This window comes from Camelus bactrianus, chromosome 3, assembly GCF_048773025.1.
Source record: "Camelus bactrianus isolate YW-2024 breed Bactrian camel chromosome 3, ASM4877302v1, whole genome shotgun sequence".
In the NCBI taxonomy this organism is placed as follows: Eukaryota; Metazoa; Chordata; class Mammalia; order Artiodactyla; family Camelidae; genus Camelus; species Camelus bactrianus.
In genome coordinates, this window is record NC_133541.1 from 92,794,787 (window position 1) to 92,811,232 (window position 16,446).

A 16,446-nucleotide genomic window follows, 5' to 3' on the forward strand; every position below is an offset into this window, starting at 1 on the left:
ACTGACATACTTAATGGCATAAAAGGCAATACTGTGGGGTGAGGGGGGACTCCGTAACTAGTAACTCTAAAAGTGATTGTGAAGATTCATATTCTGAAAATGAAGTTTCAGAAAGACCTAACAAATTTAATTTGCTTATATGTTCTTTTTCATGAATGCAAAAAGGTGTTATGTGATAAAAATACACACCTAAGTTTACATAAGAGCTCCTTCAATAAATATAAAGCAAAAAATTCTCAGTGTTAAGATTTTTCTTAGTGGTACATGAAACAATAGTGTGCCCAACAACTGATGATGTCTTAGGATTCAAAGAAAAGCAGTAAAACCAAGTTCCAACATTTAGGAGCAAATATTAATAGAAATATTTAATAATTTCATCTAAGTTAATATAAAAAAGTGTCCAGAAACTTAGGATATACACAAAATTTTATTAAATGAAAACATTGTGATACATGACAGTAAAATGTCTTCTAAGCTAATTCCAAAATGCTGTGATGTAAAACCAAAAATACCTAGTGTCCGCAAGCATCATACAATGCAACCCAAAAGCTGAATAAACAAAGAATGTTTTATGTAAGTCATTCAAACATCTCAAATCCCCACTAAGGTATACTGTCCAAGTATTCTTAATAATAGTAATGCCAGGAATCAATTTATGCTTTCAATGAGAAGAACCAGAAAAGACCAAGACATAAATGTACAGTATAGAAGAAAACAAATGAGAAACACACAAAGGGAGGAAGAAAGTGGAAGGAAATTCAAGTTCACCAAGCTTCAACAGAAAACAAGACCACAAAAAAGACAAGACAAGTGAAAGTAAGTGGCTCATAAAAAAATCCTTCTTACATGTAATAAAAGCATCTAACTTCATGATTCACTACAGTCTTAAAATAAAAAAATTCTTGTATAATCCCTTCACCCATAAAAACCATCTTTTTCGTCGTCTAAAAATGAAAAGACTAGATAGATGACTTATGAGATCCTAAACATTTTATGATTCTAAATAGATATCTAGCTTTGTATAAGCAGAGATCTAACCTACCTGAACAAAAGGTGTCATCTTCTGATCCTATTACAGTTTTAAGAGAGATAAGGGAGTCTAATTAAAAATGGTAGGAATTTAAAGTTCAATCAATGCTGTGCATCTCATGGTATTAGTGGATCTGAGGAACTAAAATTATCTTCTATTTCAATTATTTACTAACTCAATTTTATAGCATAGTTTGGTTAAAGGCTGCCCCCTTTTGGAAAAGTGATTAAAAACGTAACTTTATAAAGCTTATATCCATTTAATACAGTTAAATATTTATTTTTATAAAATATGGCATCTGAATGGAAGAAAAGGATGTGGACTCTGGAATCAGACTACCACCATTTGTGACTCAGAATCCACCATTAGTGAGCACTAAGAATTTGGATAACTCTATCTTGCATAGCTATCTGTACCATGGGAATAACAATATCTATCCCACAGGGTTGTTGAAGAATTAAATAATTCATATAAAGTGCTTGGAGCAGTATATAGTACATGGCAAGCACAAAACGAATATATGCTATCATCATGGTTATCATCTAATTGACTCTGCTAAACTAAAATCTAAAAGGGACTTATGGGACATTCAATAATGGAAAAGTAAAGGAAAAAAGAAGCTACTTCTATCACTACCTTGTTAGCAAAAGGCATTTGTCAGGAATGTAGGTTAATAGGATGCATGCTATTTTATGTGCGTGCATTAATGAAAAGGATGCAGTATATGTTAAGAGTTGCACAACCTTCATTCCAGTTGCATTCATCTCTACACTTACCCCAGACTCCGCCACCTCTTCTTCCTGTAAGCAAGAGCCACAAACATTGAAGCGTGTGTTTGAATAGGAAAGCACAGAAAAAAGACAACAGTTGGGAGTCAGAGAAACTATGGAGACAGAACAGAACAGGAAAATTTTACTAGAAAAAAATGGTAGCTTAACAGTAAAATGACTTTCATGGAATACAGTGCGGTAAAATGAATTATGGTATGTACTGAAGGCTAAAAACTCCACAATGTTAAAGAGTATGCTTTTAGACCAGTTATATTTTTAACTGCTTAATTAAAGAGGCTAACGTCAAAAAGAAGCTTAAGGGAAAACATTTACTATTAACTTTGAATTCAAAGTTTTTAGGAAAGGAAAGCTTAAATTAAGGGGCAGAACTTTTGAACATTTTTAAAAAGGATTTTTGAGCCACTCATTTAAGTGAGAGAATGTAATTATAGGAAACAAAGATTTATAATTTCATTTTTAAGTTCATTTTTAAGCTAATCATTTCAGTACTGGCAGACAAATAAAATTGATTCAGGAAAGTTCAGTCCAATCTAATTATAAACGTTTTATTTTCCCCTATACTGTATTCCACCCTAGCCTAGGCCATTCCCAAGAAAACAGCCAAGTCTGTTAATTTCCTTCTCAGTTTCTTTCTTCTTTGCTCATTTGTGAAGCATAGCTAGTACTTAGAATATTATCAACTGGTCTGGCAAGCTCACAAATTCACTGTCTTTAGGAACCAGGTACTACAATATATGAGTAGATGGATATCCATGTAAGACAACAGGGAGTGGTGCAGCACTGTACAGGGACATACAACAAAAAACTTAAAACAAAAAAATAAACTGACCAATCCTTCTCGAGGCCTGCTTTGGTCCCTGGTTCTCACTGTTTTCTGCTTCTACACTATTGGGCAATGACATTTCTCATTACATGCAGTGATCCTCACAGGCAGAAATGGGATGGGTAAGGAAGAGATCTGACACACCCACTTCCTCCATATTTTGAGAATTTCTAAATTAGAGCAACCATCAGATCAACTACTTTAAAAAAAAAAAAAAAAAAAAAAAAGACTCCTGAACAGTGATTTAAACAAAACACCAATCCTGACAAACACTGATACTCTGTTTGGTTATGAAAGCTTCATCTTTAATTTTTAAAGAATCAAATATCTTTGTTCCCTTAATAGACTATATTTCTTTTAAGCCACAAGAATTGTGTCTGCCCTGGTAAATATTTCATTTTCAAAGCTCTTAGGTACTGAAGCCCAAAAGAAAATCAGACCAAAAATTAACATCCTAATGTCCACTTACGCTAAAAATTAAAAAAAATACTGGGAACAGTTTGACAACATACTTTAAAGTTTTACATAATTTGAGTAAACACTGGTTGTTATATAAAATGAATTTTAAAAAGCATTCTTAGAAGATCAGGTTAATACTGAATGCAAATAATGCTTCTCATATTTATCAAAGATGGAACATCCTTAAATTTGCATTTTCTAAATTCTTTTAAAGAACTTACATACAAATAAGCAGCAATACCATGACTTGAGACAATAAAAATATATTTTAGTAGAATGAAGTAGAACTTAGAAATAGAACTTTAAAAAATATTTAATAAAAGACATACACACTAATTGACATTTGGTTAGAAACCAGATGAAAGCATTTATTATCCTCTGTGATAACTTCTGCGAAGATCAGCAACTTATTTATATTTAAATTAGATGATATTTTAAGTAACAATAATAATACAGAACTATCCGTGTACTCAAAAAAGTAATACAGAACTTAAGTTCAAATATCAGCAAACGATGTAATCCTGGACGCATTACCTAACTGTTTGAGCTTCAGTTTCTTCACATGCAATAGGCAGGCCAATACTACCTACCTTTAAAGGTTACTCTTCTAAACAACTACTCGAAATTGACATCTGTAAAGCAGTTAGTACAGTGCCTAAGAAATGGCAGATGGTCAATAAACAAAATATATCACTCTCAATGCCACTCTGTAACACATACGCCAATGCCTTACCTCTGTCGGAACATCATAGCTGGGTCCATGTTAGCTGAAGTCATTCGAACAACTTGACGAATTTCCTTGGCAATCATTCTTAGCTTCTCGAAATTTACTAAGCCATCTACTTTGGAATCATTTCCTATGAAACAAAAGTAACTTTTTAACTTTCAAAATTAAAATATCTATATGAAGGTAGCAGAAGTCAAGTTATTATTCTTGGGGGGGGGCACAAATTAGAATCTTCTTTATCAAACTACCACTTTTGTTTTTAAGAATTGTTAAACCCATAGATAGTTTAACCTTCTTCCAGGGAATGAGCTATTCGGAGGAATTCTACTCCTATGGCAGTAATAGTAATGAATACTGGAAAGTGATAAACTGTGCACAGCTTCTAAAATCCATTTCATTATGCTGTATGCACATTTAATAAAAAATGCAGCTCCTTAAATCTAACTCTCCAGGTGCTTAGTCCACCCTTAGGCAAGTACTTGTATCTGTTTTTTATTGGGCAGCAGAGTAGAACAGTTGAAACACTTGAAAACTTAGGTTTTAGCCAGAGATCACAAAGGGTGACCTTTGGGCTTCATTAACCCAGTAAGGTTTCTTTGGTTTACAATACTTTAAAAAATTATAAAATGAGTTAATATTTAAGAATTGGAGGGGGGAGTAGGTGGGGGATTAAAGAACAGTAGGTCTGTTTTCCCAAGTGGTAATAAGTAGTTAAAATTAAGTGGTGGCTGGCTCATAGGGGAAGATATCTTCTAGTCTGCCAGGCGCCTTCCCTTTCCCAGAATCTGAATTTAAAACCATGACTTTAATCATTAACACAAATTTGCTTGTTCATAAGTTCCATAATTTTTGTTTCACTTTCGTTACGTAGTTCTCTGAGAAAAAAAGTCACACAACTTTTAAAAGGGTCTACTTTTCTTTGATGAGAGCAGGTATGAGACCAGACTTAATCTATATGTTGTCTCACTCAGTTCAAACCACAAGGAAAAAAATTGTATGTTCAAAGGGTAATCTAACTGCCTTTTTCACACCTGTCTTTAACAGTTACTGTGGCCCTATTTATTTCCCATGGTCGCCCCTGAGGTGCCTCTGTGGAACTCTTAAGTCCCTGAAGCCAAGTATGAAAATTACATGGGTCTGGAACACACCATGGACCATGGTCTCCCTTTTTGTAGTAAATGGCAGCTATACAATGGACATATAAATTGTTCAGGGTCTCAACATGAGTTGGAAACAAAAATAATCACCAAAAATATTGTTAGGTCACATAAAAATGTTCTGAGGAAGCATGTCAGAATATATTTGAAGTCTATAACAATGTTTCCTTATGCATAAAGAGTGATAATGAAAGTGGGGCAGTAAGACTAGGTAATTAGAACAAATCTGCTGAGAACAGTTGGGAAAATGGGGCAAAAAATAGAAGAAAAAAAAAAAGTTTTAATGCACCATAAAACTATCAAGGCACTTGGAGAAAGAATGAAGATGTGGGACAGGTTTAGCATTTCCCAGTGCTTGACCCTAGGGGCATATGCTGATTTCAGGAAAAGAGACGATAAGCTGAACAGCTCAGTAGCGCCATCCTGACTTTTGAGGGTAGAGGGAAACAATTTAAGTCTACGTAAATCTCCACTGCTTTGGTTTGAGACTAAAGATAATGTGAAAATGATTTAAGGTGATTTTGGATTGCTAGTACCCCTAGCTACTTGGCAGAAGCAAACTTCAGTTCTCTGGAGAAATAAAATATTGTCTGAAACCTTACATTATTTCTGTAATTTTTTTATACACAACATCCATTTGGTCAAAAATAACTAGGAATATCAGGAGAAAACATAACATGATTAAAATGCAAGAGAAAAAAAACACAACAGAAAGAGACTCATAAAAGATACAGATTATTGAGTTACTAGAAATAGACATTAAAATAACTGCTGATTATGTGCAAAGTTATAAAAAAAAGAAACACTGAGAACTCTGGATGAGAGCATGAAGATAAAAAAAAAAGAATGCAAATTGTAAAACTGAAAAAAAAAAACAACCCAGTAACTAAAATTAGGAATTTGTTGAATTTTACAGTAAATTAGACATAGTAGAAGGGAAAATAAACTGGACGATAGGATGAGCAGTAAATTAGACATAGCTGAGTGGAAAATAAACTGGAAACAAAATAACCATAATAAATGAAAATACCCAGGCAAGACAAAAAGATGAATACAGAAAGAGTATATGAGACAAGACAAGAGGCCGAAAAGAGGCGAAATGAAAATTCCTAAGAGAGGTCAGAAGAGAACAAATAAAAAACTGGAAGACAGAATGAGAATTTCCCCAAATTGATGAAAAGTACCAAAATTTAAAGATGTTCTATAAATGAGTCAGAATTAAAACAAATATACAAAAACAAAATTGCCACACCTACTCACAATATAGCAAAACTAAGGAGAAAACAGAGGTAAAGAGAAAATTTTAAAGCAGTTATTAGAAAAAGAGCAGATTACAGTCAAAGGAACAGCAAATAACACTAATAGCTGACTTCACAACATTAACAATGGAAACCAGGAGACAATTCTGTTATCTCAAAATGCTGAAAGGTAACTGCCAACCAAAATTATGCCTTAAGAATGAATATTAATTAAACACATTTTTCAGATAAATAAAAACTAAGAGATTTCATCACGAGCACAAGGGAATAATAATCAGTGTTCTATAGGGGGAAAAAATCCCCAATCATATGGAAATGCTGAAATGAAGGAAGGAAAAAAAAAACAGTAACAATATCATCATACAGGTAAAGCTAAACACATACTGACTTTACTGATCAACAACAATATCATGTGGGATTTAAAGGCATGGCAACAAACTGTATAAAATCAGGGGGTAAGTAAATGGAATTTAAGTTCCTGCACTGCCTGACACACAGAAAAGTACTAATAAATGTTACTCTAATTAATATCAATATGTATAAATATCATAATGTCTAGTGTAACACCACAAAATTAGGAAAATAGTGTATAGTTAGCAAGTTAATGAAGTAGAACACCACTCAAAAATCAATTAAGGGGATTGTAGAAAAACCGTATGGCAAGATTAATAAATTAGGTTTTTAAAACTAAGAACATGTTGTCCATCAAAAGATACCTTAGTAGAGTCAAAAGGCAAGTAATAGTGTACCTAGGACTTATAAAAAAAATTATTAAAAAAACATTTAAAAAAGAGACACCCTTATTAAAAATAGGCAAGAAACTGAACTGACAAAAGAGGACAAATAAATATATAAAAGAGTGCTGATCCTCATTAGTAATCAGAGAAATGCAAGTTAAAGCACATCAAGATATAATTACACACCTATGGGAATGGGTAAAAATTTAAAAAAATTGATTTACCAGGTGTCAGTGAGGATGAGAAACATGAACTCCAGTAACTAACTGCCAGTGTTTCACATTAGCAGAGTAATGCCAAACTGTTTCCTAAAGTTGATTATATGACTATCAGGATCCATAAATTTCAGTGAATTATACTGAACAAAAATGTGTGTGCACTGAGAGATACATGCAAGAATATTCACTGTAGCATTACTCATATTAGGCAAACAATGGAAACTATTAAATGCTCATCAACAGACTGGATGAATCCAACGTATTGCACTTATATAATGGAATGCTAAATAGTTTTCAAAATGAGGCAGAGCTACACTCAAAACCATGGAAGAACCTCACCTCACAAAAGTTGATGTTGTCCAAACGTGGATAATGTTGACCAAAGTAAGCCAGAAACCAAATCAAACCAAAAGAAAACATACTCTGTGATTAAATAAAGTACAAGAACAGGTAAAACTAAACCATAGTATTAGAAGTCAAGACGTTAGGTACCTTTGAGGAAGAGGATGAGTGTGGTAATTGGGAAGGGACATGATTGAGGCTGCTGAAAGGCAGGCAATGTTTTATTTTTTTGACTGTATGTTGGCTACATGTGTGTTTGCTTTGTCATAATTCATTATATTGCTAACTTGTTTTGGGTATTTTTCTGTATGTGTTGAGTAATTTTAAAACAGTTGGAAGGAAAAATATTACTATATTTAATAAATATAATCAAACAGTCTGATCTTGGTATAAGTCAAATTTATGTTTGAATGTGTTGGATAAACACCTACATTTGTTCTTGTCAATAATGTGGGTTTTGGTCCTTAAGATCTGCTGCATTTAACTGAGGAAAGCTTTAATGATTTATAATCAATAGGCTGGAAAATACATTAAATATAATACACCACAATTCTGTAGAAATAGCTGAAGTCAAACATGCTAATTTTCAAACAACTTTTAAATACCTTCATGTAGAAATGTCATGTCTTTCTTGACAACAGGGAAGAGTGGAATAATTGGAGGCTGCATGCTCTGACTACTAAGAATATTTCTGTATTTTGCCATGTTTCTAGATGGATCAAAAAGGTCTTGTAGATCATGGAGGTGTTTCTCATACTTGCTTGGTAGCTTTTCCCAAGTACCTCTGAGTCGTGCTACAGATGCCAGATTCAAGCCACTGCCAGGGAATAAAAGATGAGAACAGATGAGAATGAGCATAAAAACATTAAAAAGCGACTTGGGGGAGGAGGACTCAGGTCAGTAAAGTATACACCAATTTTCTCTAATAAAGATAAAGTAAGTAGGGACTTACCTTGACGTGTTGAAATAAACAGAATCATGAAAAACAATGAAAGGAACTCCTTGACCTTAAAGAAAACTTCTTTTAAGAAAACTACATTACTTGCCTGTGGTTGTATACCTATATAGCCTTTACTTTATAGTTTGCATTTTAAATGACAACTATACCAATTCCGTAACATAGACAGTTAAAAAATAAACTTCGAGTATCACAATTTTTTTTGCTTTACTTAGAAATAACTTTATGGATACATTATCTATTTAAAAGTGGTATAAATAATGCTGAACACAAGTACTATATAATAACTGAGGCAAGTTGTAGGGCTGAAAGCCCTCTTTCTCTGAGATTTTGGCCACTCAAGTCCCTGATTCCAACACTTCCATATCCCTAGGCCCTAATCCTGTTGTTCCCCAGGCCTCCATACATGCACTGTTCCCATTCTACAGGATTTTAAACAAACTCAGATAGCTCTAACTTAAAAAATAGTTCACGCCAATTAGGCTACAACTCCTCCCTGTCCCTCCTTATCTCTCCACTACCATCTAATAGGTAGGTTCATGAATGAATAGTTCATACATAATGTCTCAGTCTTTTTACCAGACAATTCCTTTTTGTTCTCACCTGACTTTCACCTACACCACTGTACTTAAAATGTTCTGTAGACTTCTGATTTTAAGGTATGGAATTAAGATATCTTTGTTCCCTGTGCTCCTCAGAAATCATCTCAAACAGCTACAAGGACGAATAACAGAAATGCAAATTTCATCTCCAGAGAAACTAAAAGATACCTGTAACTCCTAAACACATTAGCAAGGTTACCAAAAAATAGTCAAGGTCAAATTTAAGTATGTAAAATGCAGAAAAAGGATGCCTTCAACTGAAGATCTCAATGAAAGCTCATAAAGCACAACTCTCCAAAGCAGGTAACTCATCCTGAAGGCAAAACCAGCAATCCCCTATTTGGAAGAATACAAAACAGTTCACAGGCTGATAGGATTAGGTAGGGGTGGTGGACTCAGTTCTTTACCAGGGAGTCAGGAAAAAGGAAAAGCAAGCTTAAAATAGTACATACAGTGATACAACATCTTGGTGAGAAGCAATTTAACTGACACAGGATAGAAGGAAGAAACTGAGCTGCCAATCTCCATTTGCTGGAAAGAAGTAAAGTGTGAAATAATTCACACACAAGCTCTATACCTGGCAGCCTAGAATACTGCCCTGGCTTCTCTCCCATGTGAGTCTCCTGCCGATATATGGTATAGGAAAACTCAAGTCATTTAAAAAGAAGGAATGAACACAGAAGCTATGAAATGTACTATAAGGAATAATAAGGTTAAAGATCATAAAGCAGAAACATGTTCCAACAATAAAATAAAACCTGGGACTGACTAATGACCCAGCCATGATTTCAAATGAATTAATAAAGAAGCTCAGTGGTAGAGTGCATGCTTAGCATGCACAAGGTCCTGGGTTCCATCCCCAATACTTCCATTTAAAAAAATCAAAAAATTAAAAATTGAAAAAAATACATATTAACAAAAATAAGATTTATTAAAAGAAACAAAGTGATATAAGAACTTAAGGAAAATATATATGGTAAGAAAAAGTGATAAAAAATTGCCAAATTCAGAAAAGAAATGGAAGAAAAATAAAAACAACACAGAAATGAAGATAAAATTAGAACCCACATAAAGAAAAAAACACACTGCTAAAACCTTGTGCCAGTGACTTAAAGGATTAACAAAAGCAATGAAATGGACAGAGCTGAAAATGACTAGAGAAAATAATGGATACGGAAGACAAAGATCTAAAATTTGCAAAATTGGTATCCTTGAAGAAGGGAACAAAAAAATAATCGAACTGCAAATATATTCAAAAGTACAGTTTGAGAAAACTTTCCAAAAACACAAGAAAAATTGAATTTACAGACTGAATAGGTACCACAGTTTCAGAGAACCTGTTAAGAACTAAATGAGATGTTGAAATACTCATGTAAAGGTAAATGACTTCAGCAATAAGGACAGAATCTGGAGAGTAAACCCAGAAACTTAGACCCACTATCTATGAAGTTCCCATGAAATGACGTAAGAGACAAGAATTTTAAAGCCACATAAACTGACACTGAAGTTCAAAGGCAATTAAGAAAACACTCTGAGTATGCTCAGGCAATATAATTCCCATAAGCCCTTCTTCGGGAAATGACTAGAAAACAAACTTCAACCAGGAGATGACTGGAGACAGTGATGTTATCATTACAGGGTCATAACACATCCCTTGTTTTATCCCCTACCCCTCAAAACAAAAATTCAACATCAATCCATGAACAGCAGTGCCTCTGTGGGATTTGTGGGATTCAGAACCAAAGGATCTGAGAGGAGCCTCACCCACCAGTGTATTGGGAGGTAGGTAGGCAGACTTTGGTACTGGCTGTGGAACCTATAGGAAACTGTGAAATGGTTCCAGTCCCTCTTGGCTGTGGTTTGGAAATACCTGGAGAACACAGACTTGGTCACCTACACAAGAAGAGAGCCTTTATGAAGTCCATGTTTCCAGAGGAGAAAAGAGAACAGAATAGAACAAAACAAGAGTCTGGATACATTGGAGTAGGAACAGATTGACTATGCTGGCATCACTCTGCCCCCAAGGCAGCACAGTTTAAGGCTAAGCTTGAAAGCCCATGATTTCTCCTAAACGGGAAAGGGAGAACCAGTGAGTGAATGCCTTGCTGCCCTAGCTGTGTGGGGTGCTCGCAAACACATTCATGCTCTCTTGCAGCATCCAGACCATTATGGGAGCTCTGTGACTGAGGGGAGGGAGCATATCAGAAGAGCAGCACATAAGATTCCAAAAAGGTATTAAAGTATGTAGTTCCTGCTTCCGGATTCCAAAAGGAAACTTGCCCAGGAGCCACAGGGAAACCTCACCTATAAATTGCCCCAACTGACCCATGAGCATCTGCAGCTCACCATGTGCCACACCACTACCTCCCCCAACTCTGCTACTTCTGCTCCCTGTGCAGTCCCAAGAAAAAGCTGTGGGAGAGAGGAAACATGCACAGAAAAGAGGCCAGAGTCTGTGTGCAAAGGAGAAACCACAAACCTGTGCTGTAACGCCACCTTCAGGAAAACAAAAGAGAACCTATCAGCAGCCGACATAGTACATCCTAGGATCCAAAGAAGACATACAAGCTTCAGAATGTGCCACAAGAAGGAGCAAGAATGATGAAAGGTTTTCTTATCCTAAAGGTAGTTAGTAAAAATCAGAGGATGTGACTACTACTTCAAATGCAAAAAAAGCAATGCGAAACTCCAAGAAACATGAAAAATCAAGGAAACATGACATCACCAAAAGTTCACAATAATCTTTCACTAACCAAACCCAAAGAAACGGCGATCGGCAATTTACTAGATAAGGAATTCAAAACACCGTTTTAAGAAAACTTAGTGAGCTACAAGAAAACAAAGACAATTCAATAATATCAGGAAAATAGTAAGTGGTCAAAATGAGAAATTTAACAAAGATACAGAAATCACAAAAAAGAGTCAAATGGATGTTCTGGAGCTGCATAATTAAATGAATAAAATAAAAAATACAATAGGGAGCATCAACATCAAGTAGACCAAAGAGAAGGAACAACTGGTGAGACAGAGGATAGGAACTTTGAAGTAACTCAGTCTGAGAAGGAAAAAGAATAAAAACGAGTGAAGAAAGACAAGGTGAGCTTTGAGAAACCACACACACACACACACAAACAAAACCCAACATGCGAATCACTTAAGTTCCAGACGGAGGAGTGAGGGAAAAAGGGTCAAAAAGTCTACTTAAAGAAATATGGCTGAGAACTTCCCGAAATCTGGGAAGAGATCTGGTCATTCAAGTTCATGAAGCTAAGAGGGCACTCTATTATTTCAATCCAAAACACACTACAAAAGAACTTTCAAAAATCAAAGACAGAGAGAATTCTAAAGGCAGCAAGAGAAAAAAGATTGTAATGTACACAGGAATCCTTATTAGGCTATCAGGAGAAACTTTTTGGCCAGGAGAGAGTGAATTCAAAGTGCTGAAAGAAAAAAATTACCAAGAGTACTCCATCTGGCAAAGTTATCCTAGAGAAATGAAGGAGGATTTCCCCAGAAAAACGACAGCTGAGAAATTCACCACCACTAGATTTACCTTACAAGAAATGCTAAAAGTTCTTCAAACTGAAATGAAATATTAAATAGTAATATGAAATCATGAAAATACACAACACTGATAAAGGTAAGTATACAGTTACATTAAAAAACAACTCCCGACATTTTAATATGATGGCATGTTAACCACTTAACTAGAGTATAAAGGTTAAAGGACAAGAGTATCAAAAATAACTCTAGCTACTATAATTTGTGAATGAATACATAACATAAAAAGGCAAATTCTGACATTAAAAACATAAAAGAGGGAGAGTAAAAGGGTAGAGTTCTGTATGTGACTGAAGTTTTTATAAGTGTCCCACAGACTGTTACAGGTATGTTTCATGTAAGTCTAAAGGGACTCCAATACCTCACTTTCAGTAATGAATTTCGTTTCATTTCAGACAAAAAAAAAAATCAAGAAGGAAATGTGGACTTGAACCATACTTTAGATCAACAGATCTAATGGATAAATATAGCACACTGTATCCAACATCAGCATAGTGCACATTCTTCTCAAGCATACATAGAACATTCTCTAGGATGGGTAAAATGGTAAGTCATAAAACACACCTTAGCAAATTTAAGGAGACTGAAATCATACCAAATATCTTTTCTGACCACAATGGTATGAAATTAGTTACTGACAAGAAAAAATGAAAAAGTCTACAAACATACTGAAATTAAACACACCCCTGAATAACCACAGGTCAAAGAAATCAAAAGAAATTTAAAAATACCTCTAAACAAAGGAAAACAAATATACAACACACTAATATCTGTGTGATGCTTCAAGAACAGTTTCAAGACAGAGTTTATAGTGATAACAAAGATCTCAAATAAACTACCTAACTTTACACATGGAACTATAACTCGAAAAAGAAGAAACTAAGTCCTTTGGGAAATAACAGACTCAAGGAGAAACAAATGAAATAAGAAGCCAGAAAAAAACAACAGAAAAGATCGATGAAACTAAGAACAGGTTTTCTGAAATAATAAACAAAATTGACAGACCTTTGGCTAGACTAAGAAAATAAAAGAACTCAAATAAATAAAATATGCTATTCAATTCCAGCCATAAGTGACTGATTCACCTGTGTCATCTCTGCTGAATATATGTCCTTTATGTTCTGTATTTTAATACAAAATACAATACAAGGTTGGTTAACTTTACTTGAATTATTGAAAATGTGTATAATAAAACAGTCTTTATAAAAAAAAACCAAAAAACAAAGCAGAACTGTCCTAACCAAAAAAAAAAGCCCCTTAACCAAATCCCAGGCCTTTCTTACACCCATCTTGGGGTTGCTGTCCATCACTTTCTCTCAAATCATTCTCTTCCTTGGCTTTAATGACAAGGTCATGACTGTGCTGTCCCACTATTTCTTGTACTGATTCTTTATTTCTTTGGCTGGACTCTCTTTTTTATCTCCACCCTGAGGATGGTCACTGAGGTATGGCTTTTACACCTCTACCATTTTCTTTGGACACACTTTATACAGACATTTCTTTTGACGTCAATCTTTTTTCTTTCACAAATACTCCGAAACGGAGCCTGTAACTCTCAAATTCTTTACTCTGTGCTTCACATACAAATAGTTTCAATTTCTAACCTTCTAAGTTTTTATCAATGGCATCTTTGTTCTCCTGTTTTAGACCTAGCTCTTTTTTTTTTAATTGAGTTATAGTCAGTTTACAATGTTGTGTCAATTTTCAGTGTACAGCACATTTTTTCAGTCACACATGAATATACATATATTCATTTTCATATTCTTTTTCATCATGAGCTACAAGATCTTGAATTATTATTTCCCTCTGCTGTACAGTATAAACTTGTTTATTTATTCTATATATACCTGTCCTTATCTACAAATCTCAAAAATACGGAAAGCTTCACGAATTTGTGTGTTATCCTTGTGCACGAGCCATGCTAATCATCTCTGTATCGTTCCAATTTTAGTATATGTGCTGCCGAAGTGAGTACCAGCTCTTAAAAACTATGAGGTAGGTGATGTAATTCTTGCATTTCATAGATGAGAAACTGGTCTTGAATTTTCCATTGACACACTGCTACTACACAGGAGAGGCAGAATTCAAATACAGGTGCAGTTGATTCTAAAGGTCACTCTATTAATCTCTATTCAATACTCCTTCTACACTGTCTAGCTCTATTGCACCAACTGGTTAATTTCGTAAAGGAGTTTCCTATTACTATGACAGACTTATGATTAAATTAAAAAGCCCCTGTAAAGATTCTAACTTTATCTCATGTGAGTACTAGGAACAAATCATAGTTAAATTTTTGGAGAGTGTGCATAGATGGGATTTGTTACGGTGGTTAGTAAGCTGCCATACATAAGCATTTGGCCTTATAAATGGACCAAACTACAGCTACTCTCCACCTTTAAAATCAGACCTGCTTTAAGTGGAATCTCTCTGTTGGTCAGCATTGCACTGGATAAGGGTCACAAAGAAATTACTTAGAACTGCTTCTCATAATAAGTAGGGAGAAGGAAGATTCCCAGGAGCCATGTAACCATCCACGATTCCTGGGGTTATAAACTTTGAAAGATTTTTATAATTCTAATGGCTCAGCTTGTGTGAGGGGCAACACATCCAGTGACACCTCACATGATCTGTGGGAAACAAGAAGAGGTCACCAAATGGTTGCCATTACTACTGTCGCTCTTGTTGTTGTTTCAAAATATCAATTGTATGTTAGAGCACTGATACCGCACTGTGATTTTTCAGTGTCAGATCAAAGTAAGGCAGGTACTGAAAGATGATAATGACCAGCTATTGGGCCTACATCCAAGAGGGTATAATAATCCCTCAAAGGGGGAGAAAGGAAAAAAACTGGAAAGACTATCACCTATACTTGCCAAAAAAAGTTTAAGTGACAGAAAGATGGAAGAAGCAAAAAGAGAAAAAAGCCAGTATCACTATAGTGGAAAATATTTAAAATCTAACAATACTTATTAAAACATATTGACTTAACTTTTCTTCTTCTAGCCATTTAATACCTAAGCAGAAAATCAGCTTCATGTCTAAAACCACAACAAAACCATACACAAATATTGTACAAATTTACCTTATTATTGCAAACATGGAATTGAAGTTCTTACATTCTCGACAATGAAGTGCAATTTTAATAAAATGCTTAATAATCTTCATTCGTTTGAGCTGATTTGATTCGGTTAAAATCTCTGAGGCAACCCAGAATGTCTCTTGGTTTACAATGTCCTCAAATTCTTTCAAGTGAGTATTTCCTGTTTTGGAATCTAACTTAAAAAGGTCATCAATATATTCAGTAGGCTCAATATTACGAAATAAATCAAAGTCCCTCATTGAAAGTTGAGTGGCCACCTCAATAGTACTGAGCTGCAGCATAGACAGTTGGCTTTCCTTAACTAGTTCTTGAGCATCTTCATCTGAACACAGGGTTTCTGTTTCCATGTTGTTTTTTAAATAATACCTAAAAGGAAAAAAATGTTTTTAGTGATTTCACATTTATATGAGCACTTTCCTTCTTTATTATTGTTGTCAAAACATCATTATATTGTTAATAACTTTTGGCCAGAAATGTTAGCAGAATATTCCTTTACAGATGAAATGGAAAATTAACATTTTAAATGAGAAGACTCTCAAGAAGCTGTCCTCTTATTCTGCCATCTATTATTTTAAAGAGTAAAAATAATGTTGATTATGCCATGAACTAAATTATTTTAATAAACTACTCACATGATGTGTGAACAATCATGTGTATATTCTTGAGAATAAAAACTCTATAA

At 34.5% G+C, this 16,446-nt stretch overlaps 1 protein-coding gene and 1 non-coding gene across 9 annotated transcripts in view; both read right to left on the minus strand.

The window, feature by feature from the left end:
* RAPGEF6 (Rap guanine nucleotide exchange factor 6) overlaps positions 1-16,446 on the minus strand; it is a 197,873-nt gene that overhangs the window by 36,031 nt on the left and 145,396 nt on the right. For 6 of the 8 annotated variants that reach the window (XR_012505623.1, XM_074360608.1, XM_045507758.2 and 3 more), the window contains 4 exons: positions 15,747-16,130; positions 8,149-8,360; positions 3,837-3,960; positions 1,807-1,830 (listed from right to left, as the gene is read on the minus strand). Coding sequence is in view for 7 of the 8 variants with exons in the window: in XM_074360608.1 (XP_074216709.1) it covers positions 1,807-1,830; positions 3,837-3,960; positions 8,149-8,360; positions 15,747-16,130 (744 nt within the window). In the remaining variant the exon portion in view is untranslated. The remainder of the gene's footprint in view (positions 1-1,806; positions 1,831-3,836; positions 3,961-8,148; positions 8,361-15,746; positions 16,131-16,446) is intronic. The other 2 variants (XM_045507759.2, XM_074360612.1) reach the window with 1 other exon arrangement.
* LOC123613302 (U6 spliceosomal RNA) lies at positions 14,533-14,639 on the minus strand. Its single transcript, XR_006720682.1, has one exon. It is a non-coding gene; the product is annotated as a U6 spliceosomal RNA (small nuclear RNA).